This window comes from Hypanus sabinus, chromosome 13, assembly GCF_030144855.1.
Source record: "Hypanus sabinus isolate sHypSab1 chromosome 13, sHypSab1.hap1, whole genome shotgun sequence".
NCBI lineage: Eukaryota > Metazoa > Chordata > Chondrichthyes > Myliobatiformes > Dasyatidae > Hypanus > Hypanus sabinus.
Window position 1 is genome coordinate 29,533,165 of NC_082718.1, and position 26,925 is coordinate 29,560,089.

Genomic DNA, 26,925 nt, shown 5'->3' on the forward strand with positions numbered 1-26,925 from the left:
TTGTGCTGACCTAGACAAACATACTCCATAATCAATCTAACCCTTCCCTTCTGCACGGCCCATAATCCTACATTTTTCTATCGTCCACGTGCTCATGTAAGAATGACTTAAATATCCCTAATGTACTTGCCTCTACCACTACCTCCATGCACCCACCACTCTCTGTGTAAAATAGTTACCTCTGTCATCTCCCATAATCCTTCCTCCACTCATCATAAATGGATGATCTTTGGTATTTGCCATTACTGCCCAAAGCAAAAGGTATTGGCTGCCAATCTGTCTGTGGATCTCATAAACAACTCTGTCAAGTAGTCAGTCATCCTCCTTCACTCCAAAGAGAAAAGCCCTATCCAAAAGGGCAAAATTCCCAACTGAGCTGGTCCTATTTGCTTGGGATTGGCCCACATCCCTCTGAACCAGGGGTTCCCAATCTTTTTCCTGTCATGAACCAATACCATTAAGCAAGCCACTTGTGGACCCCAGGTTGGGAGCTCCTGCTCTAAACCCTTCCGAGCTAGTAAAGACACTGCCCTATAGTGTCAGAGACCTCCGGTGCTGTCTGTGTGGAGTTTTCACAATCTCCCGGTTTCGTCCGGATGTTTTCCGGTTTCCACATAGATGTGTGGATTAGTTACCCTAATTGTCCATTGTACATTGTCCATTGAGTGCGGATAGGTCATAGAGTCAGGGGAGGGTGACGAAAATGTGAAAACAATAAAAATGTGACAAAGTGTCCTGTGCTTTCCCAGCATATATAGCTCTTCTTGGGCTTCCAGCCAGGCCCAGGTATTAATTTTACCCAACACTTTGATGACAAACTGCCATCTTCATCAGGCGTGCCTAGGCACGTCTAGTCCAGTGGTATATATACTCATCCGTCATCCGTCCTTTCTGATTGGTTAGACCTCAACCAATCGGGTTTCCGCTGTCCCACCTTGTTTAAAATCATATTCCAATTCTTACTTTGTTCTTTGTTGGAATTCTATTCTCTAATCTTACTTCAATGACTTCCTTCACCAGGGCGGCCCCAAAAACCATTAGCGCAGCACAGTACTTTTGTGCCATCAATGTCAATCTTGTGGTCATTCCACATGCAATGTTCTGCTACCGCTGAATTTCAACAAAGATGAAAGTTCTGCTCTATAGGGAGAACTGGAATATGATTTTAAACAAGGTGGGACAGCTTGATTGGTTGAGGATTAACCAATCAGGAAAGACAGATGACGGGTGTTGAGTATATTAACCGCCACACTAGATGTGCCTACGTATCATCCCTGATGAATATGGAAGAGCTTGTCATTGAAACCTCAGCTGAAGTTGAAACCTGAATCCAGCTGGAAGCCCGAAAATAGTTTATGAATAAAAAATGTATTGATGGAAATGAACACATGGATTGAGTGGGCTGAAAGGCCTCCTCCATGCTGTATCTCTTTACATCCCCATGACTCCTATAACGGGGGGAGTCTAGGACCAGAAAGCCCTGCCTCAGAATAGAAGAACATCCCTTTATAACAGAAATGAGGAGGAATCCCCTTAGCCAGGGGGTGATGAATTTATGGAATTCAATGCCATAGACAGCTGGGAGGCCAAGTCATCGGGTACATTTAAAGTCGAATTTGATAGGTTCTTGATTAATCAGGGCATTAAAGGTTATGGGATGAAGGCAGGAGAATGGGGTTGAGAGGGATAATGAATCATCCATGATGGAATGATGGAGCAACATGGAATGGACTGAATGGCCTAATTCTGCTCCGTGTCTTATGGTCTCCATTATCCCTGTAGGGTCATCACAAAGGCAGCACTGATTGAAATATCAATCCCTCCTTAACCCCCAAACTGAGCGATTAATGATACCTTATTATCTCTGCTATTTACAATCAGCTGTAACTCCACAGAAAGATTTCATCTGCATGCCTCTCAGGGACCTGGACCAATGGACTACCATTATAGACACCTCTGCAAGGAGGGAGTAATGTGGACAGTATTTCATTTTTCTCCAGAAGCTATGAGAAGATCTCAAATTACTACTTTGAAATGGAACTATGACCTGTTCAGAAGTTTCTCTGCTGGAAGAGTTTCAGGGTCTAACAGAACATTTTTAAGGATCCTTGTTACTACATTTCCATATTTTCCCTCTTTTCAATTGCTGCTTTCTCCCTGCCAAATGTCATTAGATATTATTTCTCTGAGCATAACGGTGACATGCCTTTTCCTTTCCACCCAGCCATCAATCGTGAAAATTCTCATTATGGCATCATTCTGAATTTCCATGCAGTGATGCCAGCTCTGGACAGATGAGGTGGGACAAACAGCCAAATGGAAGTGTTGAAAATTTTCCCAACCATCAGCGGAACCTTCACAGCCTCCTAACTTTTTTGGTTAAATCAGATGTTCCAGAATGCCTTTGCAGAACGGGGATACTGATCTCCTTTAGAAATTCATTCCTGGGGCCTGTGGCTTTCTGACAAGTCAACACTTGTTCACGTCCCAGACAACCAGGCCACCTTGGAGCAGGGCTTTGTTCAGAGTCGCTCTCTGAGCCAATTCAACAACTGGTTCCAAGCAACCACCGTGCTACGGGTTTGGAGTCGCTGAGAGACCAGACTTGATGAGAAAGGGAATTCTATGAGGCAAATTATTTTTTAAGTCCAATCATTTTTGAAAATTATTAAATTTATTTGTCACAAGTACATGGAAACATACAATGACGTGTGTCCTTAGTCTGGGGATGAGCTGGGAGCTGACAGCAAGTGTTCCCAAGCTTCTAGAAGAAACATAGCAGGCCTACCACTCACTAACCCTAACCCAACAACTCTGTGACGTGGGAGGAAACTGGAGCACCTGGAGGAAACCCACATGGTCACAGAGAGAATGTACAAATGCTCAATAGAAAGCAGCAGAAAATGGACCTGGCTCAGTGGAACTGTATAGCAAACGCTAACCGCTACACTACCACGCAACCACGTAAGGTGGCTGCACGGTCTTTTTTTTTCCAAAATAAAGGGAACTGGAAGGCAAAAGGTGAAAGAAGAAATATTTCAGAGGGACCCAAGGTGCAACTTCTTCACACGAGTTTGGTAGGTGTACAAAATGACCTGCCAGAGAGGAAGTAGCTGAGGCAGGTACAATAACAACATTAAAAAGACAGGTACATGTGTACATGGACAGGAAAGATTCAGAGGGATATGGGCAAATACGGACAAATGGGACAAGTTTTAGGTGGGAACTTTGGCTGGCATGGATGGGTTGGGCCGAAGGGCCTTTTTCCGTGTTGTATGACTCTATAACTTGATAGCTCTGTTGTAAGTGACAAGGAGAGACTGTAAACAACCATTTGACACCTGGACAAGGATAGGGTGTGTCACACAAGGAAGGGTGAACACACACATACAGTATGTGACCTTAGCCACTCAGCGGCCACTTCATTTAAGGGAGTAGAAAGTAAAGTGTGTACTGACTGTGAGTTCATGGTCCTTTGCTACTGCAGCCCAAGGCTCGATGTGCTGTACATTCAGAGATACTCTTCAGCACACCACTGTTGTCTTTTGTTTTGCAAAGTTCCCTGCAAACACTAGGGACTGCTGTGCGTGTAAATCCCAGGAGATCAGCAGTTTCTGAGTTACCCAAATTACCAACAATCATTCCAAAGTCACTTAGATCACATTTCTTCCCCATTCTGATACAACTGAACTTCCTGACTGTGCCTGAATGCGTTAATGCATTGAGTCGCTGCCACACGATTGGCTGATGAGATATTCGCATTAACGCGCAGGTGTACAGGGGTACCTAATAGAGGTGTCACTGAGGGTAGGTTCCCTCACTCTCTCTCTTTGTACAACACTTCAACTGTCGTAAGCACTACACGGGGGAACAAATAGCTACCACACTTACTGATGTCTTCACTGATCTGCTTTGACACATTTCACTGTATGTTTTGATATACACAGTACAAATAAAGTTAACCTTTAATCTTTAAGTAGTGTTGCCTTCCAACCCATGAAAATGATATGACCACTATGCCTCTCCTCAGACAAATCTCCTTCAACAGCCTGAACCCACTGAAACCTACCTTCCCCTTTCTCCTGTCCTCTCCTTGCTACTCCCCTAAATCCTTCACTGAGCACCTTACCCGTTCAGCAGCCTCCTGAACGGGTGACCAACTGTGTAGGCCTGTATTTGAGCAGTGAACCTTCTCCCCGTTATCATTCCATGCTTTTAACATCAAAGGCCACAATTAAAAAGTCAGGATCCCAGGCAAGATAAAGGAAAATGTATTTGTGAATCCAAACATAAAGGAATCTTTCAGCAGTAAAACCCGACCCTGTTTGAGGTCAATGCTGGCACTGTCTGAATGAGGTAGCTCTCACTGAGAGAGGGGCAAAGGAACCACACTGTCAATATAACAGTTTCATTACCAAACAAATTTAAAATACAGAGTCTGATTTATGAGAAATATCATATGTCAATGTTCAAAGTAAATTCATCATCAAAGTACATATATGTCACCATATACTCCGAGATTCATTTTCTCACAGATATTCACAATAGAACAAAAAAAAATACAATAGAATAAATGAAAAATGACATAATGGCTGACAAAGATCCAGTGTGCAATACTAAATAAATATAAAAGATAGATAGATAGATAGATAATACTGAGAACATGATTTGTAGAGTCCTGGGAAGTGAGACCTAGATTGTGGAATCAATCCATTGTTGAAGTGAGTAAAGTAATCCACTCTGGTTCAGGAGCCTGACAGCTGTAGGGCAATCACTGTTACTGAGACGTGATACTCGGGGTGGCACGGTGGCGTAGTGGTCGCCACAATGGTTTACAGTTGTGGTAAACTACATATACCTGTCTGGACACACCCCTCTGCTGACTGCTCCTGTGGCTCCTCCCACAGACCCCAGTATAAAGGCGATTGGAGGCACTGCTCCTCCCTCAGTCTCCAGGATGTTGTGTGGTGGTCACTTGCCCCTGATCGTGGTCTCTTGCAGCCTATCATTCGTCTCCCGTCTCCGAGAGTTATTGATGGTGCATCAACAGTACCAGCAACCTGGATTCAATTCTCACCGCTGCCTGTAAGGAGTTTGTATGTTCTCCCCTTGACCATGTGGGTTCAGGTTTCGTCCCACAGTCCAAAGACGTACCGGTTGGTAGGTTAATTGGTTATTGTAAATTATCCCGTGATTGGGTTAAAACTGGGGGGGGGGGGGGGTGAAGGTGTTGCTGGGCAGCCCGGTTCAAAGCGCCAGAAGGGTCTACTCTGCACAGTATGCCAATAAAATAAAATAAATTGTACAGTGAAGGAATGGCTAAGTTAAAGAGACAACACTGGGAGCCTGAGGTCCTACACAAACACAAATGCCTTTCCTGGGTTATCCACAGACGGTGACCAATCAGTGCCTCTTGCCTGCTTACGTGGGTCTCACTCCTCTCCATTAGCACTCCACTGCATGAGGTGCCAGATTCCCGGAAAGCTGCTCAGTCGCCTGCCAACTCAAAGCAAGCGGGGCAGGCTGTGCTCATTTTCCTATTTTGCTGTCTGTCCCTGAGCCGACGGCAGCTTGACATGAAGGCAGTGCTATTACAAGTCTGATTTATTCCGGCTAATTCCACCTGCCAAGAATAATAGTAAATGCAGAGACGGCACGAAGACAGGAAGACAATGAATGGTGTGTGGTCACCGGTTCGAAATGTCCTGAGCTAGCAGACTCCTCCCTGAGAGTATAGGGCTGTCCACCCAGTTGTCGAATGATTAAATACTTCATTCTGATGGTCACTGGAAATTCCAGTTTTGACTTTGTTCCAATGCCTCCTTGAAAGTTTATTCTTGTATAGAAAGCAGTTGTCAGGACAGCAGTTCAAAATCAGAATCAGGTTTATTATCACTGATATATACCATGGAATGTATTGTTTTGGTAGAGTGCATGGCATAAAAGAAAATTTTAAATGGGATCTCACCTCCACAAAGAGTAGACAACAAATACCAAGCCTTTCTAGTGCTGCTCAGACCCAGCACGTCTGCATTCCTACAGGGAATGTTATTGCTTGGTATGGAAGCACCAATTCCCAAGAATGGAAAAGTCCACAGAAATTGATGGATACAGCCCAGTCCATTAGAGGAAAAGCTGTATCCACCACTGAGCACAGCTACAAAGAGCCTTGCCACAATAAAGCAGTGTCCATCATCAGGGACCCCCACCATTTAGATACATGCTCTCTTTTGGCTGATGCCATTGGGAAGGAGGTACAGGAGCCTCAGGTCCCATGTCACCAGGTTCAGGAACAGTTATTACCCCTCATCCAGCAGGCTCTTGAACCAGCATGGATAACTTTACTCACAACAGCTCTGAACAGATCTCTGGCTCACCGTCAAGAAACAACTCATGTTCTCAGGATTATTTATTTATTATCATCATTATTATTTAGTTTTTGTCAGCTCAAGCTGGTAAAACCTGACATACAGGCATAGCCAAGCACACTCTTCTCTCAATTGCTAGGAACTTTTGGACTAAGCATTTCTTTTATTTCTTCTTCTTCTTCCTCTTCTTCCTCTTCTTTTTCTTCTTCTTCTTCTTCTTCTTCTTCTTCTTCTTCTTCTTCTTCTTCTTCCTCTTCTTCTTCTTTTCTTTATTATTATTATTAATTGTTTTTTCTTGTATTTGCAGTTTGCCTTCTTTTATACATTGGTTGTCTGATCAGCTTTTATGAGTAGTTTTTCATTGATTCTATTGTATTTCTTTGATCAATTGTAAATACCTGCAAGAAAATGCAGGCAGCATGGTAGTCTAGTGGTTAGCACAACGCTTTACAGTACAGGCGACCCGGGTTCAATTCCCACCGCTGCACATAAGGAGATTATACGTTCTCCCCGTCACCCTGTGGCTTTCCTTCGGGTGCTCTGGTTTCGTCCAAAGACGCCCTGATCGGTAGGTTAATTGATCATCGTAAATTATCCCACGATTAGGCTGGGATTAAATTGGAGGATGCTGGGTGGTGTGGCTCGACGGGCAATTCTGCGCTTCATCTTAATAAATAAAGTGAAACTCAGGGTTATATATTGTTACATATAGGTACTTTGATTTTGTGATGAGGGTCATCTCAAAAAAGATCATGAAGTTGCCTGCCCATCCTGAACTCAGGGAGTTTAGGAGAATGCTGCTCAGGAGTAGATTTTACCCCACTGTTATAAGACTATTGAATGGTCCCCCAGTACAAGTAAGAAGCACTCTTCACTTATCAATCTATCTTGGTATAGCCTTGCACCTTATTGACTACCTGCATTGCAGTTTCTCTGTAACTGTAAGCTTTATTCTGTGCTCTTACTGCTTCTCCCTGTACTGCATAACTCAATGCACTGTGGTAATGAAATAATCTGCACGAACAGCATGTTAAAGGAGTTTTTCACCATACCTCAGTGCCTGTGACAACAATAGACCAATGTATTAATAGTCTGGAAGTGAATGGGGATCTGAGGAAAGACACAGAGCGGGAAGGAACAACTTCACAGTGTCTCTTGTGGACTTCAGCTGTGCTTGGGCTTGTCTCTCTCCACTGTGCTGGCTCCCAGCTGACAGGTAAATTCCAATTAGAAAAAATGTCAACTGCTAAATTAAACATGTTTTCAATATGCTTGAGTGTGCGTGAAGAAAATGTTATAACAATAGAAACCCTCAGCTTGTTGTGAATTGATTGGTGATTAACAATTGCTGTATCAGCTTCAGGCGTTACATCCATTGTACAGCCATGTCAAGTACAAATCACTGGAGATGACTTCGTCACAACAATGGGTGAGGTTTTAACTTCCATTGTTACATATTGCCGACTGGAAGTCAATAAAACATAGCCTTGCCTAGTCACAGCCATTGCCATACAGTACAGACCCTGGCCCTTTGGCCCATCTGATCTTGGCTGGTGTAGCAGTGAGCGTGGCAATTTACAGCATCGGTGACCTGGGTTCAATTACCGCCACTGTCTTAAAGGAATTTTTACATACTCCTCGTGACCACGCGGGTTTCCTCTGGGTGCTCAAGCTGCCTCCCATATTCCAAAGATGTACATACAGGTTAGTAGGTTAATTGGTCACGTGCGTGTAATTGGACAGCACGGACTCATTTGGCCAGAAGGGCCTTTTACCATGCTGTATCTCTAAATAAATCTTCTATAAATCTTTTGAATAAATAAATAAATCTTCTGAATCTTCTACCAAATTCCATTGACCTTCACCCAGACCATAGCCCTCCATTCCCCACTTATTCGGGTGCCCAACCAAACTTCTGTTAAATTCATCCCTTCTGCTGGCAGCTCGTTTCACACTCCCACCACCCTCTGAGTGAAGAACTTGTTGAAGGAATCCCATGACTTTCTCCCAACAACTCTCTGATGGAGGGTCTCGGCCCACTTGCTCATTTCCATCTATGCTGCCTGACCTTGCAGAGTTCCTCCAGTGTTTTGTGTCCGTTGCTCGTGGAGAGCCCCTGATTCAGGGAGGCTGCATTGGTTAAACAACGTGACTCATCTCCACCTTCCCAAGGGCAATGAGATTGGGTAGTAAATACTGATCTTTTCCGAGGTGCCACACTCCATGGATTTGAGCAATAAATAAGCAAGAATGGGAAATGTCACACAGAGGTGTTCATTGTTCAAGAACAGCTTCTTCCCTTTAAGCCTTCAGCTCCCAAACCAACCAGAACAAACAGAACCTCTACAGTTTAGCAGCTCTATTACACTTCAATCACTTGGTACTAAAATGGACTCTTTTGTTTAAATTGGGGCTTTATCTTGTAAAAATCGTGCATAATTCACAATTAATTCCTGTTTCTCGTTTGAATGCTGCTTTTATGACACTCTGCGCCTGTGACGCTGTAAGTTTTTCATTGCACCTGTGCACACATGGACTTGTGCAGATGACAATAAACTTCTCTTTGTCATTGTTTGTTTAGGGTTTTTTTTGTCGAGATCAATACTGTGCTGAAAATGAGGTTAACTCTCTAAAGGGACTGAGTGGTATTGAGTATCAGAGTTGGGGCATGTTGCTTCACATAAAGTCGTGGGCGAAGCCATACTTGGAGAGCTGTGTACAATTTTGGTCACACTGTTACAGAAAATCCTCCAAGAGGACCATAACCTTGTCGTGGTTTGGAGTCTTGTGTGCTTCAATCACCCAGAGAGCTACGTTGGCTGAAGTCAGGGCTCTATGCTTTGCGTCACCCATGACAAACAGGTCAAGGGTAGAAACCAGACCAGGAGTGGTCCACTGGCCCTCCAGGTGTGGGAAGTTCAGCTCAGGGCTAACAACCCTGACTGCTAAAACAAGATTCTTATGGAAACAGCAGTGGAGAATCCTTCTACATCTGAGTGTGACAGTATTCCTGAGTCTCCAGCTGACACTTGCATGACTGACAGTTGTGAACACCGAGAGGAAGCTACTGACAGGTTGAAGGAAGCCTGAACACCACCAGCGATGGAGGACCTTCATTGCTGCCCTAAACACCAGTGGTGTCACGGGCAGAAAGTAAGTTATGGAAAATATGTTGTTAAGCTAGGAAGAACGCAGGAAAGATTTACAAGGATGTTAGCAGGACCAGAGAGCCTGAGTTATAGGGAGAGGATGGCCAGGAGAGGTCCTTATTCCTTGGGAATGAGGAGAAACCTTTCCGAAATGTTTAATTTTATGAGATGCACAGGTAAGGTGGACGCTAACAATCTTTTCCCCAGGGTAAGGCATAGATTTAGGTTGAGAAAGGGAAGTTTTAAAAGGAACCTGAGGGGTAACTTTTTTCATACAGAATGAGATGCTGGAGGAAGTGTTTGAGGCAGGTACAACAGTGTTGTTGGACAAACACTTGAACAGGTACAAGGAGAGGTGGGGCTTGGATATGTGCTGAATGCAGGAAATTGGGACCAGATGGATGGTATCTGGTCGGTATGGATTGACTGGACCGAACAGCCATAATCCAATCTGTATTGCTATATGATTGTGACGATCGCCAGTTCACAACTCATCCAATAAGTGGTGCCTCTGGAATTGAGTTGCTGTGTATTTCCAAGTGAAGTGAGAACTGTGCTGAACTCAGACTCGGCACTGATAAGGCTCACATTTCACCCGTGCAAGTGTTGGGAGAAAGGTTTTACAAGGAGATCTGTGGTCTGATGGAAGTAAATAAGAAATTAATTAACACAGATGATATCCTGTCATCTATTTTCCATGACTGTAGCCAAATACTGTACAGCTTTTCTCGAAGCGGGTCAGGAGAAAGTCATTTTAGATGAGATATTATCTGCTTATACATAGAATATAGAAGAGTACAACCCTTCAACCCACAATGTGATGCTGACCTTTAAATCTACTCCATCATTTATCTAACCCATCCCTCCCACACAGCTTATAACCCTTCATTTTTGAACTAATTTGGCAGGGAGTTGGGAACCAGAGTGAAGGGACTCAGGAAAGGGCGGATGGTAAAAATCCAAAGATAGCTTGCAGTCTGTCTGTCAGGAAGGGCAGGCAGATGATCGGACAAAATTGCACCCAGCAGGGTGCGTACCAATGCATTAGGAATACAGAATCAAAAAGGATAGCAAATACAGTACACTAAGTGTTACATCTTAATGCAAGGAGTTTAAGAAATAAGGTGAATGATCTTTTTGCACTGTTACAGGTTGTCGGGCATGATGCTGTGGCCATCACTGAAAGATGGCTGAAGGATGGTTGTAGTTGGGACCTGAACATCCACGGTTACACGTTGTATCAGAGGGATAGGAAGGTAGGCAGAGGGGGTGGCGTGCTGGGTTGGTAAAGAATGGCATCAAATCATTAGAAAGATGTGATATAAGATCAGAGGATGTTGAATTCTTGAGGGTTGAGTTAAGACACTGCAAGGTTGTAAAAGGAGCCTGATGGCAGTTATATACAGGGCTTTAAACAGTAGCTGGGATGTTGACCACAGATTACAACAAAAAGTAGAAAAGGCGAGTCAAAAGGGCGATACTCTGATAGTCATGGGAAACTTTAACATGCAGGTAGATAGGGAACAGCAGGTTGGTCATGGATCTCAAGAAAGTGAATTTGTTGAATGTCTATGAGATAGACATAGATGATTACATAAACGAGGCCATTAGACGTAGATAGAGGTGATGAGGGAGCTTAAGGTAAAAGAACCCTTAGGAGGCAGTGATCACAATATGACTGAGTTCAACTTGATATTTGATAGGGAGAAAGTAAAGTCTGATGTAGCAATGTTCCAGTGGAGTAATGGAAATTACAGTGGTATGATACAGGAGTAGGCCAAAGTAAATTGGAAGGAGATGCTGGCAGGGATGACAGCAGAATAGCAATGGCTTGAGATTCTGGGGAAAATGAGGAAAGTGCAGGATTGATGTATTCTAAAAACAAAGAAATACTCAGGTGGAAATATAGTACAACCAATTGTGCTTGACAATGGAAATCAAAGCTAATGTAAAGGCAAAAGAGGGGGCATACAACAAAGCAAAAATTAGTGGAAAGATAGAGAATTGGGAAGCTTTTAAAAACCAATAGTGAGCAACTGTAAGAATCATTAGGAGGGAAAAGATGAAATATGAAAAGCAAACACGAGGAAATCTGCAGATGCTGGAAATTCAAACAACACACACAAAATACTGGTAGAACACAGCAGGCCGGGCAGCATCTATAGGGAGAAGCACTGAAATATGAAAGCAAGCTAGCAAACAATCTCAAGGTGGAAAGAAAAAGCTTTCTTGAAGTAGATAAAAATAAAAGAGAGTTGAGAGTAGATATAGGACAGCTAGAAAATGAGGCCAGAGACATAATAATGGGGAATAAGGAGATGGCAGAGGAACTAAATGAGTATTTTGCATCAGTCTTCACTGTGGAAGACACTAGCAGTGTGCCAGATGTTCAAGGGTGTGAGGGAAGAGAAGTGAGTGCAGTTACTATTACAAAAAAGAAGGTGCTCAAAAAGCTGAAAGACTTTAAAGTACATAAGTCACCTGGACCAGATGAACTGCACCCTGGGGTTCCAAAAGATGTAGTGGAAGAGATTGTGCAGGGATTAGTAATGATCTTTCATAAATCATTGGACTCTGGCATGGTTCCAGAGGACTGGAAAATTGCAAATGTCACTCCACTATTTATGAAAGGAGAGAGTCAGCAGAAAGGAAATTATAGACAATTTAGCCTGACCTCAGAGGATAGGAAGATGTTTGAATCAATTGTTAAGGATGAGGTTATGGAGTACTTGATGGCACAGGACAAGATAGGAAAAAGTCTGCACGGTTTCTTAAGGGAAAATCTTGCCTGACGAAACTGTCAGAAATCTTTGAGGAGATTACAAGTAGGATAGATAAAGGGGATGTGGTGGATGTTGTATATTTGGATTTTCAGAAGGCCTTTGACAAACTGCCACACATGAGGCTGCTTACCAAGTTAAGAGCCCAATGTATTACAGGAAAGTTACTAGCATGGTTAGAGCATTGGCTGATTGGTAGGAAGCAGTGAGCTGGAATAAAAGGATTCTTGTCTGGTTGGTGTCAGTGACTAGTGGTGTTCCACAGGGCTTGGTGCTGGGACCGTTTCTTCTTATGTTGTATATCAATGATTTAGATGATGGAATAGATTATTACCAAATTTTCAGATAATATGAGATTGGTGGAGGGGTAGATAGATAGTGTTCAGGGAACAGGAAGGATACAGAAAGAATTAGACAGATTAGGAGAATGAGCAAGAAAGTGGCAAAAGAAATAACAAGAGAGATGTTGGAAAATACATGGTCAGGTACTTTGGTAGAAGAAATAGATGTGCAGACTATTTTCTAAACAGGGAGAAAAGCCAGAGGGTAGTGAATTTGTGGAATTTGTTACCACAGGCAGCTCTGGAGGTCAGGTCACTGTGTGAATTTAAGGTGAAGATACATAGATTCTTGATTGGCCACATCATCAAAGGTTGCGAGGAGAAGGCTGGGGAGTGGGGCTGAGGGGGTGTAAAAAGGATCAGCCTTGATTGACTGGTGGAACAGACTCGATGGGCCAAATGGCCTAATTCTGTTCCTATGTCTTAGGGTCTTATGATCTTATTTTTCTTTTATCCATATGCCTAAGAGTTTCTTAAATGTCCCTGATGTATCTGCCTCTACCATCACATCATTTCAGGTACACACAACTCTTTGTGATAAAGCCTGCCTCTGACATCTTCCCTAAACTTCCCTCCAATCACCTTAAACTGATATCCTCTGATATTGGGTAATGTCACAATGGGCAAAAGGTGCTAGCTATCTACTCTAACTATGCTTCTTATAACATTAAAGTTCAAATTTCAAAGCTCAAAGTACATATAAGTCACCATATACTACTCAGAGATTCACCTTCTTGTGTGCATTCATAATAGATACAAAGAAATAGATTAGAATCCATGAGGAACTCCTCACAAACAAAGACTGACAACCAATGTGTAAAAGAAGACAAACTGTGTGGATACAAATATATATATAATATATATAAATAATATTGAGTACATACATTGTGGAGTCCTTGGAAGTGAGTCCATGAGTTGTGGGCAATGCACACGAAATGCTGGAGGAACTCAGCAGGCCAGGCAGCATCTATGGAAAAGAGTGAACAGCCAACATTGTCTCAACACAAATTGTCAGCTGTTTACTCTTTTCCATTGACGCTGCCTGGCCTGCCGATTTCCTCCAGCATTTAGTGTGTGTTGCTTTGGATTTTCAGCATCTGCAGACTTTCTTGTGTTTGCCATAAGTTGTGGAATCAGTTCAGTGTTGAGGAGAGTGGAGTTATCCACAGTGGTTCAGGAGGCTGTTGATTGAAGGGACCTGATGGTCTGGCACCTAAGGCTCCTGGACCCCCTTCCTGGCAGCAGCAGTGTGAGAAAGCTTGACCTGGACGGCAACGTATTTGATGGATGCTTCTTTCTTGTAGCAGCATTCCTTGTAGATGTGCTCAGCAGTGAGGAGGGATTTTCCTGTGATGGGCTGGGCTGTATACTGTTTCATGACTTTTCCATTCTTGGATTATACAACCCTATGAAACCACCACTCGTCCTCTTTCACTCCAAAGAGAAAAGCCCCAGCTTGCTCAGCTCCCCAACATAAGACATGCTCTCGAATCCAGGTAACGTCCCGGTAAATCTCCTCTGCATCCTTTCCAAAGCTTCTGCATCCTCTCTAAAGCTTCTACATCCTTCCTATAATGAGACAATCCAAACTGAAAACAATTTTCCAAGCATTGTCTAACCAGACTTTTGTAGATCTGTAACATTGCCTCGCAGCTCTTGAACTCAGTCCCCGACTAATGAAAGCCAACACACCATAAACCTTCTTAACAACCGTACCAACTTGCACAGCAACTTCAAGGGATGTGGATCCCTAGCTCCATCCGCACCTCCACACTGTAAAGAATCTGCCATTAACTATTTGCACTCGTGTGTTTGCTACAGATTACCAGACTCTGTACATCTCCCCCAAATTCCCCCGCACCGCCTGTGCAGTTTGAGGTAACATTGGACTCTCACCCATGCTGAGCTTAAGCTGAAAGCTCAGATAAAGGCAACCCTGTCTCTGGGCGTACTTACTGTCCCTGGACGGGGGTAGGGGATTCGACCCTCGTACTCAACCCAACGATGATCAGGACCTTCCTTGTGAGCGTAGGGTCCATTGAAAGCAGCGCGGATATCAGCCATGCTGTAGGCACACACTGCTGAGCCCTTAAAGATCGAACTGTGAAATAAGGATGTCCACAAATTAATACCTAAGTTGATATAATTTCTTTTATTTAAAAAGTAAAGTATTTGGATAAAGTTAGACATAATGGTAAAATAAGGCTCCTAGAAAACTTTTGATCTACCCATGTCCTTGTGGAAAAGATTTGACGAAGGAGAAATTGCATTTAACCCTCAAATAAGCATCAAATTGTACCAAGTGACCTCTGTCTGCCACCCCCTCCATCTGCCCCTCACCCACATAATCCTCCCATTGGATACCCCTCCCCATGCTCCCACTCCTTTGTCTGGTTCCACACTCAAACTTCCTCTCCTACCTATCCTACCATCTGCAGACCTTTTTCACTGCTAGCTCTAACCTCAGCTTTAGTTCCCACTCTCCCCTCCACCCTCTGCCTATCACCCCTCCCTCACCTGGATGCACCCATCACTTGCCAGTTCCTGTTCCACCCCTTCCCCTCAACTGCCCTCTCTCCTTGGCAGATGGCACTGGTGTGGAGTATCACTCCCTCTGCACTAGGGGAATGAGGCTCCACACCCAGTTTGGATCAGGGGCCATGCACTGTGGGAATGAGGCTCCACACCCAGTTTGGCCCAGGGGCCACACACTGTGGGAATGAGGCTCCACACCCAGTTTGGGTCAGGGGCCACACACTGTGGGAATGAGGCTCCACACCCAGTTTGGCCCAGGGGCCACACACTGTGGGAATGAGGCTCCACACCCAGTTTGGCCCAGGGGCCACACACTGTGGGAATGGGGCTCCACACCCAGTTAGGGTCAGGGGCCACACACTGTGGGAATGAGGCTCCACACCCAGTTTGGGTCAGGGGCCACACACTGTGGGAATGAGGCTCCACACCCAGTTTGGGTCAGGGGCCACACACTGTGGGAATGAGGCTCCACACCCAGTTTGGGTCAGGGGCCACACACTGTGGGAATGAGGCTCCACACCCAGTTTGGGTCAGGGGCCACACACTGTGGGAATGAGGCTCCACACCCAGTTTGGGTCAGGGGCCACACACTGTGGGAATGAGGCTCCACACCCAGTTTGGCCCAGGGGCCACACACTGTGGGAATGGGGCTCCACACCCAGTTAGGGTCAGGGGCCACACACTGTGGGAATGAGGCTCCACACCCAGTTTGGGTCAGGGGCCACACACTGTGGGAATGAGGCTCCACACCCAGTTTGGGTCAGGGGCCACACACTGTGGGAATGAGGCTCCACACCCAGTTTGGGTCAGGGGCCACACACTGTGGGAATGAGGCTCCACACCCAGTTTGGGTCAGGGGCCACACACTGTGGGAATGAGGCTCCACACCCAGTTTGGGTCAGGGGCCACACACTGTGGGAATGAGGCTCCACACCCAGTTTGGGTCAGGGGCCACACACTGTGGGAATGAGGCTCCACACCCAGTTTGGGTCAGGGGCCACACACTGTGGGACACACATTGCGGGAATGAGGCTCCACACCCAGTTTGGCCCAGGGGCCACACACTGTGGGAATGAGGCTCCACACCCAGTTTGGCCCAGGGGCCACACACTGTGGGAATGAGGCTCCACACCCAGTTTGGCCCAGGGGCCACACACTGTGGGAATGAGGCTCCACACCCAGTTTGGGTCAGGGGCCACACACTGTGGGAATGAGGCTCCACACCCAGTTTGGGTCAGGGGCCACACACTGTGGGAATGAGGCTCCACACCCAGTTAGGGTCAGGGGCCACACACTGTGGGAATGAGGCTCCACACCCAGTTTGGCCCAGGGGCCACACACTGTGGGAATGGGGCTCCACACCCAGTTAGGGTCAGGGGCCACACACTGTGGGAATGAGGCTCCACAGCTGGCTCAGCCCAGGGACTGCACGCACAATCCATATTTAAGTGGGGGATAATTCAAAATGTGGGAGGGGACGCAGGTACATCCCCCCAAACCCATACAACATCTGCACAATGTATGCAGTATGAAGAGCACCTCCTCCCTCACTACTAGTGGCTACCCTTTTTAATTCCACTTCCCATTCTCTTTCTGATATGTCTATCCATGGCCTCCTCTATTGTCATGATGAGGCCATAGTAAAGTAGGAGGTATAACACCTTATTTTCTGTTTGATTAGGCTCCAACCCAATGACATGAGCATTGATTTCTCAAACTTCCATTACTGCCCCCCCTTCACCATTCCCCATCCCCTTTTCCCTCTCTCACCTTATCTCCTTGCCTGCCCATCGCCTCCCTCTGGTGCTCCTCCCTCCTTTTCTTTCTTCCATGGCCTTCTGTCCTCTCCTATCAGACTCCCCTTCTCCAGCCCTGATTCTCTTTCACCAATCGACTTCCCAGCTGTTTACATCATCCTTCACCCTCCCGGTTTCACCTATCACCTTGTGTTTCTCTCTCCTCTTCCCCCACCTTTTAAATCTACTCATCTTTTCTTCTCCAGTCCTGCTGGAAGGTCTGGGCCTGAAACGTCAACTGTACTCTTTTCCCTAGATGCTGCCTGGTCTGCTGAGTTCCTCCAGCATGTTGTGTGTGCTGCTCGGACTTCCAGCATCTGCAGATTCTCTCTTGTTTGTGTCAGAAAATCCCAACAGAAACACCTTTATCTTTCACTCCACTTACACCAGTATAGGACCTGAATAAATCCACTGCTTCACTCTACCTGCGCAAGTATTGAACCTGAAGAGGTCCACTGCTTCAGGAAGTTTTAATACATGCATCAGTTCTTCTTATTTACCTTGTGGTAGTGAAGACTCCATAAACAAGGGGGTTCCTTTGATCTCTGGTCTGGAGCAGGAACACATCCTCTGCCAAGAATAACAGAGTTGTTAATGTTAAAACGTTAAACTCCAGGAAACATATCGCTGGACAATCATCTGTCAGCTAATCATCAAAGTAGCTTTCAGTTCCTACATCCATTGCTGCGTTGAGAAGGCTCTCTGAACAGAAATGTTTACAGGAAGGATGTAGAAGCTTTAGAGAAGGTGCAGAGGAGATTTACCAGGACGCTGCCTGGATTAGAGAGCACGTCTTATGAGCAGAGGCTGGGTGAGCTAGGGCTTCTCTCTTTGGAGTGTAGGAAGAGAGGTGTACAAGATGGCAAGAAGCACAGACAGAGTGAATAGTTTAGACTTTTCTGCAGAGGAGCAAATGCCCAAGGTCATCAATTTAAGATGTTTGGAGGAAAGTATTGGGGAGTTATCAGAGGAAGGTTTTTTACACAGTGTTTGTTCAGTTCATGGAACATGCTGCCAAGGATAGTGGTAGAGGCAGATCCATTAGGGACATTTTAAGAGTCTCTTAGATAGGCACGTTGTTGAAAGAAAAATGGAGGGTTATGTAGGAGATAAGCATTAAATTGATTTTGGTGCAGGTTAAAGGGATGGCACAACATTCGGGGCTGAAGGGCCTGTAATACGGTGTACTGTTCTATGTTCTGTTCCATGTTCATCCACTTCTCCTCTGATGGTCAGTTGCCAAGTTTTGACTGGTTAGTCCAGTGGTGTAACAACATGTCAAGATGCTAAAAGGGGGAAGGCCCTCTCCCGTGGCAAGTGGTGCTCGTCTTTCCACAGGAGGCTGCCAAGGACTCTGGCTCAAAGAAGCCCACCTACATGCAAAAGAGCACAAGCAGATAGAGGAAGAGGAAACTAATGCAAGACAAAGAGTGAAGGAACGTTACCGGCATGTTGGTCATTGGCCTTTGGGAGAATATCTTTCAATTGGGTCAGCTTGTCAGCTCCTTCCACTGTCAACTGAGGAATCATCAATCAAAGGCCCCACCAAGAAGTTACTGAATGTTAGAGTTGGTTCCAAGACTGATATGGCTGCTATTATTTTTTTTCACATTAACTGATTGATGACTCAGAAAACACTTGGAGGCATTCTGCAGATATTTTAATTCTGAACCTATCGAGGTCAGGATTGAGACAAGCGAAGGACTTTTATCGCTACAATTGGAATTGGTCTACTATTGTCACATGGACCAAGATACACTGAAAAGCTTGTCTTGAATACTGTTCATACACATCAGATCATTACAGAGGTAGAACAAGGTAAACAATAACAGAATGCAGAATAAAGTGTAACAGTTACTGAGAAAATGCAGTGCAGGCAGACAATAAGGTGTAGTGAGGTAGATCGTGAGGTCATGTCTGTCTTACCAGAAACTCCTTTTAGGCTCTGCTGAAAGGAGGTCATTTGGCTCTCCATGGGGTTTAGCAGAAACCCATGACCAAGTTCAAAGTACATTTATTATCAAAGTATGCATGCTATATACAACCTTGAGAGTCACCTTCTTGCAGACAGCCACAAGACGAAGAAACCCAATAGAACCCATTTTTAAAAAAACACACAACAAAGACCATCAAACACCCAATGTACCAAAACAAAAAAAAATTAATTGTGCAAACAACTAAGAAGCAAACAAATAACATAGAGAGTATGAAATGCAGAGACCCCGCAAGTGAGTCCATAGTCACAGATCCAGTTTTAGCACTGAGGCGGGTGAAGCTGGTGCAGGAGCCGATGGCTACAGGGCAATAACTGCTCCCGAACCTGGTGACGTGGAACCTAAGATGCCTGCAGTCCCCACCCCACTGACAGTAATAGCAGGAAGAGAGGGAGATCTCTACAATGCAGGCAATTGGCACTGAATATCCGTTCCTTTCTCGGCTCTCATCCTTGAAGATTTTAACCTTGCTCAATGCTTCAATCAGTGCAGAGTTACGGAGCTGACCGGGGGTTTGTGTTCGTTGTCAGGCCGCAACGTAGCGTCCACCTCTAGTGATCCCTGGCGATGGCCACCTTGGTTGTACCTGCACTCTTGAGAGTCTCATTTGCCAAATCCCCCAGGAGATCACAAAAGCGCCAGGTCGTTTAATGGGCTCAAAAGCACATCCTTAAAAGAGAAATTACAGGCTGCAGACTGTAGCAAGCACAGTTCAGAAGTATATCTATCAGAGCACCTAGTTTTGTGAGCTGTCTGGGACATATCACTGTTGGTTTTGCATGTACAATGTTCACCACAGCACAGCCATCAAACACACCTCTCGGACCTCACTAACGTTCTGCACAACAACATGATAAACCAAGTCCCGGAGTGGGAAGGATACCTACGTAATTCATCAAAATAGGTGTCGACTCCGTCAGGACCCGGGACGGAACACACCAGGCGGGCTTTCAGGAACGTGGTCCACTTGTTGATGAGGCTTCGCTGTCCCCCAGCATCGTTCTGTAAATCAGGAAGGAGGCAGATTATAAACTTCAGACATCTTGTTCTGCAGTGTTACCCTCAGCACAGGTGAGAATCCTTCCCAGTCAGAACAGGTTTTGATCCACTGGGGTTTGGAATTATCAACCCATGCCCTAAGATTAACAGACTGAGTGGTTCAGACTCAAGGAGTTAACAGCAGTCTGTCCCATGCAGCCTCTGATGTAAAGAGGCTCTGACATCCGTCCTATACTTTCCTCCTATCACCCTAAAATTATACCGCCTCATATTAGCCACTTCAGTCCTGAGAAAACTATCTGGCTGTCCACCTTATCTACGCCTCTGTCGTCTTATACACCTCTACTATGTCACCCCTCATCCTCTGCTTCAAAAAGAAAATCTAGCACTCTCAATCTATCCACATAAGACGTGCTCTCTAATCCAGGTATCATCCTGGTAAATCTCCTCCGCAGTGTCTCTAAAGCTTCCACATTCTTCCTGTACTGAGTAGTGAGGCTGCCTCCTCATTAGCTGCACCACGGTGTCACACAGGAACCATGGGAATTTCTGTCAGTCAGCTGATCTCTGAAGCAGGCAATGGACCGCCCAGCCAAGGATACCATGGTTTACAGGGAAGATCCTCTAGTTTCAGGGGTTGAGTCGGCAATAAGGTCGTTCAGTTGAAATGAAACGTCCTTGATAGACAAACAGAATCACAAAATCTGTTGTTTTAGCTTTACATACATACAGTACTGTTTAAAAGTCTCGGGCACATATATACAACAGGAGTGCCTAAGACTTTTGCTCAGTACTATACTAATTTTATGCATTACACTGTACTGCTGCCGCATAAAAAGCCAAATTTCATGACATACGTGAGGGATGATAAATCTGATTCTGATTTGTATCTCTATTGTGGACTGAGAGTAGGAAAGGGGTAGGGAGAGGGGAATATGGTTGGGAAAAGGGGAAGGGAGAGGGGAGGAAGCAGGAAGTACCAGAGAGACATTCTGTAAGGATCAATAAACTAATCATTCGGAATCAAATGACCTTGCCAGGTGCCTCAGGACTGGGAGTATCTCCACCCATGCCACCTTCACCCATCCCTGGTTCCCTGCCACTCGTCCCACACCCCGTCCCATGGCAACCCACCCTCGCCATTCCCAATATCCTTTGCTCCTGCCAGATTTACAAACTCACTCTCCACTCCACATTAACAAATACCGTACTGTGCAAAAGTCTTAGACACCGTAGTTATACATATGTGCTGAGAACTTTATTGATGTTGAGTGCAAAGTTGTTGTTACGACATCAAGAAGCAAAGCACTGCGACCTTCCTGGCCTTTAGCTGAGACTCTCTTTGGCTTCCAACGGAAAAACTCATTTACTAGCCCTGATTGTTTTGAATAAATGGGCCAAGAACTGATTGGTTCCCAGTGGGGGTTGGTGAGAGGGGTTCTGGGTGCTCTCTATGACACCACCTCATTATATTAGGGTTATAAAGATCCGTCTGCTTATGAGAATCAAACTGACATCAGTGTCTTCAGCTCCCCGTCTTTGCAGCTTGCTAAATCAATTTCTTTTTTATTAATGTTCAGTCAGAGCAAGATCTAAATGCTATTCTTGGAGCTAACATTTGATTGAGAATATAGATATTGCCAAAGTTGAAGGGGCACACGGCCTTCAAAGAGATCAAAGGATTAAATTATTAGAGTTTTGTATTGCTCATTAATGCTTTGTTCATTAACCTTTGACTGCACAAGAAACCACTGATTCAGTGAAAAGTTTCGTAGTAAATTTCTCGTAAGGCCAATGGGTTAATCACCTCCTATAGTCCGTTGCCTCACACACCATCCTGACAGTTAAAATTCCTCATTTATTAACTTGCTCCCATAAACAATAAGGCTGAATATTCTTTTCATCAAAAAAAACACACCAGTTAACCCTTCATGTACCAACTGATTTTCATCTGTAACAGTATAGCCATTGCTTGCAATACAGCATTAGAACTTCAAGGAACCTGCTGGGGGAATCCAATGGGTTGCGCAGCACTGGGGAAAAGAGTTGTTAACATTTCAGGTTGAAGCCCTGGATCAGAATATTTGTCCATCCCTGCCGTATCTGCTCTCAAGATGAGACTTTCAGTTCCCAGACATCTGAAATGTCCACCTTTCTCAGGAAGCCTGGCTTTTCTTCTGTACTGATCAATGGAACCCAATCTTGCATCTCCTCTCCGCTCTCACCCCACCTCCTTCCAAACAGAGTCCTGAGGCAGGTTCGACCCAAAATACTGGCAACCCCTTTCCCCCTACAGATGCGGCTCGACCCATTGAGTTCCTCCAGCTGAGATTGTTTGCCTCGAGACTCCAGTATCTGAGGTCACCTATGTCTCTCCAGTCTTGGATCTTGATATCTGAGAAAACACTATAAAGAAGACTCTGTGTTGAATGTAACACACTGCTGTCAGGACCCTCTGTAAGGTCGACGAGCCCTGTTACAGTTACTCAGCTCTGAGAGACAGGCCAAATTGTTCATACAAGCAACACCCATGACCCAGAACTGTCATGGAAAGAGATGACCAGACTTTAGTTCATCACACCTGGAGCAACTTTCCACTTCAGCTCAGACATGTGCAAACACCTAGATTTACCTGGATTCACCAATCTCTACCGATCTGATCAACACCGTTCAGGGGTCAGAATATGTAGGCGACATATGCTGCAGCTGTTATCCAGACACAGCCCTTTGGATAAAGCCCCAGGAAGTCATCAGGAGATAATGTCGGAACTGGGTAAATATCTATTACCCAAAGTGCACTTCACTCCCCACGTCCTTCACAACTCCTTTGACCCTGTTTAATTGCATTGTAGAAGATAATGGTGAGCAGTCTCCCCTCAGTCCTCAAGTAATTAGACTGCTGGACAGTCAGGCTTGTTAACAGATGTTCACTCCTGGGACAGAAGTCAACAGAGTTTAAGCAAAAAAACATCCAAAATAAATACTGTGTAAGAATTAGTTTCTGCTCAATCTGCAACACTCTGCCCCCCAGAGCCTGCGGTAAGAACTGCATTCATGTGCAGTATCTATTAACATTTCAGCAGTTGTGATAGGTCCCCCCAGAGTACAAACCAGTGGTACATCCCCAAGAGTGTACAAACGGATACTCGAAACCTTTACACCACATAACCCTCTTCCCATCCACCATCAGATTTCTGAATGGTGTCGATATTGATATTGGTATTGGTTTAATATTGTAACATCTATCAAGATACAGTGAAAAGTTCACCTTGCAAACTGTTCAGACCAATCGGATCATTACACAGTTCATTGAGGTAGAACAAGGATAGACAATAACAATGCAAAATAAAGTGTAACAGCTACTGATAAAGTGCCTTGCAGGTAAGCAATAAAATGCAAGATCATAACGAGGTAGATTATAAGGCCAAGAGTCTATCTTGTCATACAAGAGGTCCATTCAAGATTTTGATAGAGGGAAAGAAGCTGTCCTTGAGCCTGGTGGGTCGTGCTTTCAGATTTTTGTATCCTGTCTGATGGGAGGGGGAGAAGAGAGAATGTTCGGGGCGGCTGGGATCTTTGATGGTGCTGGCTGCTTTACTGAGGCAACAAGAAGTGTAGAGGAGAGGAGGGTGGTTCCTGTGGTGTATGATGACCGTGAATCCATTAACACTGCTTTGTTATTCCTCTTTTCCACTATTTATTTTTGTAACTTCCAGCAATTTCTATGTATCGCATGGTACTGCGGCCACAAAATAACAAATCTCACAATAGGTGTCAGTGATAATAAATGTAATTCTGATTCTGAAGTTTTCGTTACTGTTTTGACCACATTGGAAACAAGAGCTCTCATTTCCACAGCAGACAGAACTCATCAACAGCGTTTTGGGGCCCGTTACCAGTTGAAACACTGCCACGGTCCCTATTCCTGTCGAGGGTGGGGGAGAGGGGTGAGAGGTGAGGGTGGAGGGTTGGGGTTGAGGGTGGGGATAGGGGTGAGGTGAGGGTGGAGGGTTGGGGGATAGGTTGAGATTGTTGGGGATAGTTTGAGATTGAGGTTGAGGTTGGGGGATAGGGGTGAGAGGTGAGGGTGGAGGGTTGGGTTGAGGTTGGGGATAGAGGTGAGGTGAGGGTGGAAGATTGGGGTTAGGGGTGGGGATAGGGGTGAGAGGTGAGGGTGCAGGGTTGGGTTGACGGTGGGGATGGGGTGAGAGGTGAGGGTGGAGGGTTGGGTTGAGGTTGGGGATAGGGGTGAGGTGAGGGTGGAGGGTTGGGGTTAGGGGTGGGGATGGGGTGAGAGGTGAGGGTGGAGGGTTGGGGATAGGGGTGAGAGGTGAGGGTGCAGGGTTGGGGGATAGGTTGAGATTGAGGTTGAGGTTGGGGGATAGGGGTGAGGTGAGGGTGGAGGATTGGGTTGAGGTTGGGGGATAGAGGTGAGGTGAGGGTGGAGGGTTGGGTTGAGGTTGGGGGATAGGGGTGAGAGGTGAGGGTGGAGGGTTGGGTTGAGGTTGGGGGATAGAGGTGAGGTGAGGGTGGAGGGTTGGGTTGAGTTTGGGGGATAGAGGTGAGGTGAGGGTGGAGGGTTGGGTTGAGGTTGGGGGATAGGGGTGAGAGGTGAGGGTGGAGGGTTGGGTTGAGGTTGGGGGATAGGGGTGAGAGGTGAGGGTGGAGGGTTGGGTTGAGGTTGGGGGATAGAGGTGAGGTGAGGGTGGAGGGTTGGGTTGAGGTTGGGGGATAGGGGTGAGAGGTGAGGGTGGAGGGTTGGGTTGAGGTTGGGGGATAGAGGTGAGGTGAGGGTGCAGGGTTGGGTTGAGGTTGGGGGATAGGGGTGAGGGTTTAGGGTTGGGTTGAGGTTGGGGGATAGGGGTGAGGTGAGGGTGGAGGGTTGGGGGATAGGGGGGAGGTGAGGGTGGAGGACGCAGCTAATGACAGCGGGTCAGGCTGGTGGACAAAGGGTTGGGTCCACATCTGATGACAGTCTCCCACTGGCGCCACTCAGGTGAGCGGCTGTAAATCGAGGTGCTTATTGTGGGAGTGGACCTGATTGAAAATAATTTACCCCGCTGTATTTAATTCATCTCTGTTTGTTCAGCTTATCCTTCAGTCACGGAACACCACTGCCCGCTTCACTGGCTGATCAAAGAAGCAGAGCGTCGGCACCACGGTTTCATACAGAGCTTCTGTTCAGTCCACCCGAACAATACCGCGCTGCTTCAACCGCACACGGGCTTACCGCCATCTCTGACCTCTGCAGACAGAGCAGTTTCATACACTGTGACATTTCGTTACCCTCCGGACTGAACCAACAATATAGAGAGAAAGCACAAAGTGCAATTTCCCCTCTGCATCTGCATCATCCCTGCAGTAACACTGAGCCACTGAAGGCATGACAGCATATCGCGAAAGTTTAGTAAAATCCAAACAGGTTAGGAATTGCTATTATTGTCACATGTACTGGGATACAGTGAAAAGCTTGTCTTGCATACTCTTTATACTGATCAGATCATTATACAGCGCATTGAGTTAGAACCGCGGTAGAACAGTAACAGAATGTAACGGTTCCTGAGAAAGTGCAGTGCTGATGACAATAAGGTTCAAGGTCATAGCGAGGTGGAGTGCGAGGTCAAGAGTCTGACTAACCACAGTAAGGAACCATTCATATTGATTCAATTGATAGGCGGCTTGGTAGAACAACGTGTTACAGAGCCAACTATAAGATCGGGGTCTGTCTGTAAAGAATTTGTACATTCTCCCGGTGAGAGACTGTGTGGGTTTCCTCCTGTTCCACCCCGCCCACATTCCAAAGATATACGGGTCAGGGTTAATGAGCTGTGGTGGGCATGCTAGCGCGCTACACTTGCGGGCTGACTCCTTCACGTTCTGACCGTGTTGGTCATTGGCGCAAATGATATATTCCCGTGATGTTTTGATGCGCCGATGTAAATATGACAAATGAAACTAATCTGATCACTGTAGGGTATCAGTTATTGCTCATTTTATTAGTTTAACACCTGTGACTTAAGCTTCTCTTGTCTATCGGCTGGTGCACAATACACAATGGAATTCATTTGTGTGAGCATACGCTGACATTCATACATATCCACACACACACACTCGATCAATGAGAATGATTGAGGTGAATGCTTAAACTCTTTCTGTCAGACGACATGCCATAGAAGATATTTCCTGCAGATACCAGAATCTGTTTGCTTCTGTTTACAGATACCTATCGGTACAGTGTAAATAACATTACATTGCCCAAAAGCAATTTATTTTAAAAATGGACCACACATTCGGTAGAATTCCTCCACAACAGGAACGCCCCTCTAACCCACGGCTGTACGACAAGACTGCCTCAGTGCAGTCGGCGAGGCTGGCCCCGATATTGGATTTCAAAGTGAGAGGTGTTAGCCCCGAGTCAGTGACATGCCATCCTGCGGGGCTTTCACCGTTCCAGCGCCGCAGATACATGGCAGGACAAACAAACGGATCTGTCAGAGTGATTTGATGTGTCTCTTGCACACTGCACATCTGAAGGGCTGAGATGTAAATCCTCCAGGCTATCTGGATGGGGCTTCCCCTTTCAGAAACCGACTGACAGGCTGACACACGGTTTGCTGTCGCACTGAGGGCTTCCACAGGGTAGCACAAGATTTCAGCACGTTCGGCCAGAGGTCTGCATTGAAGCCGCTGCAAAGGACGGGAGAGGGCTTTCATATCACTGGCATGCGTCATGAAATGTGGTGTTTTGCAGCAGCAGTACATTGCAATACATTATAATTAAAAATTACTATCAGAAATATGTTTAAAAATTAATTAAGTAGTGCGAAAAGAGAGCAATAAAATAGTAAGGTAGTTTACGTTCATTTTCCATTCAGAACATCTGTAAATGCACATGTTGAACCTTGAAATGAAGGGGAAGAAGCTGTTCCTCAAATGTTGAGTGTGCGCCTCCGGGCTCCTGTA

At 45.6% G+C, this 26,925-nt stretch overlaps 1 protein-coding gene across 2 annotated transcripts in view; it reads right to left on the reverse strand.

Moving 5' to 3' along the window:
- The window catches only part of sema3d (sema domain, immunoglobulin domain (Ig), short basic domain, secreted, (semaphorin) 3D), a 276,802-nt gene that overhangs the window by 39,277 nt on the left and 210,600 nt on the right, over positions 1-26,925 (reverse strand). For both annotated transcript variants that reach the window (XM_059987393.1, XM_059987392.1), the window contains exons 9-11: positions 19,851-19,965; positions 17,470-17,539; positions 14,595-14,739 (exon numbers count right to left, since the gene is read on the reverse strand). In XM_059987393.1, the coding sequence (XP_059843376.1) occupies positions 14,595-14,739; positions 17,470-17,539; positions 19,851-19,965 (330 nt within the window). The remainder of the gene's footprint in view (positions 1-14,594; positions 14,740-17,469; positions 17,540-19,850; positions 19,966-26,925) is intronic.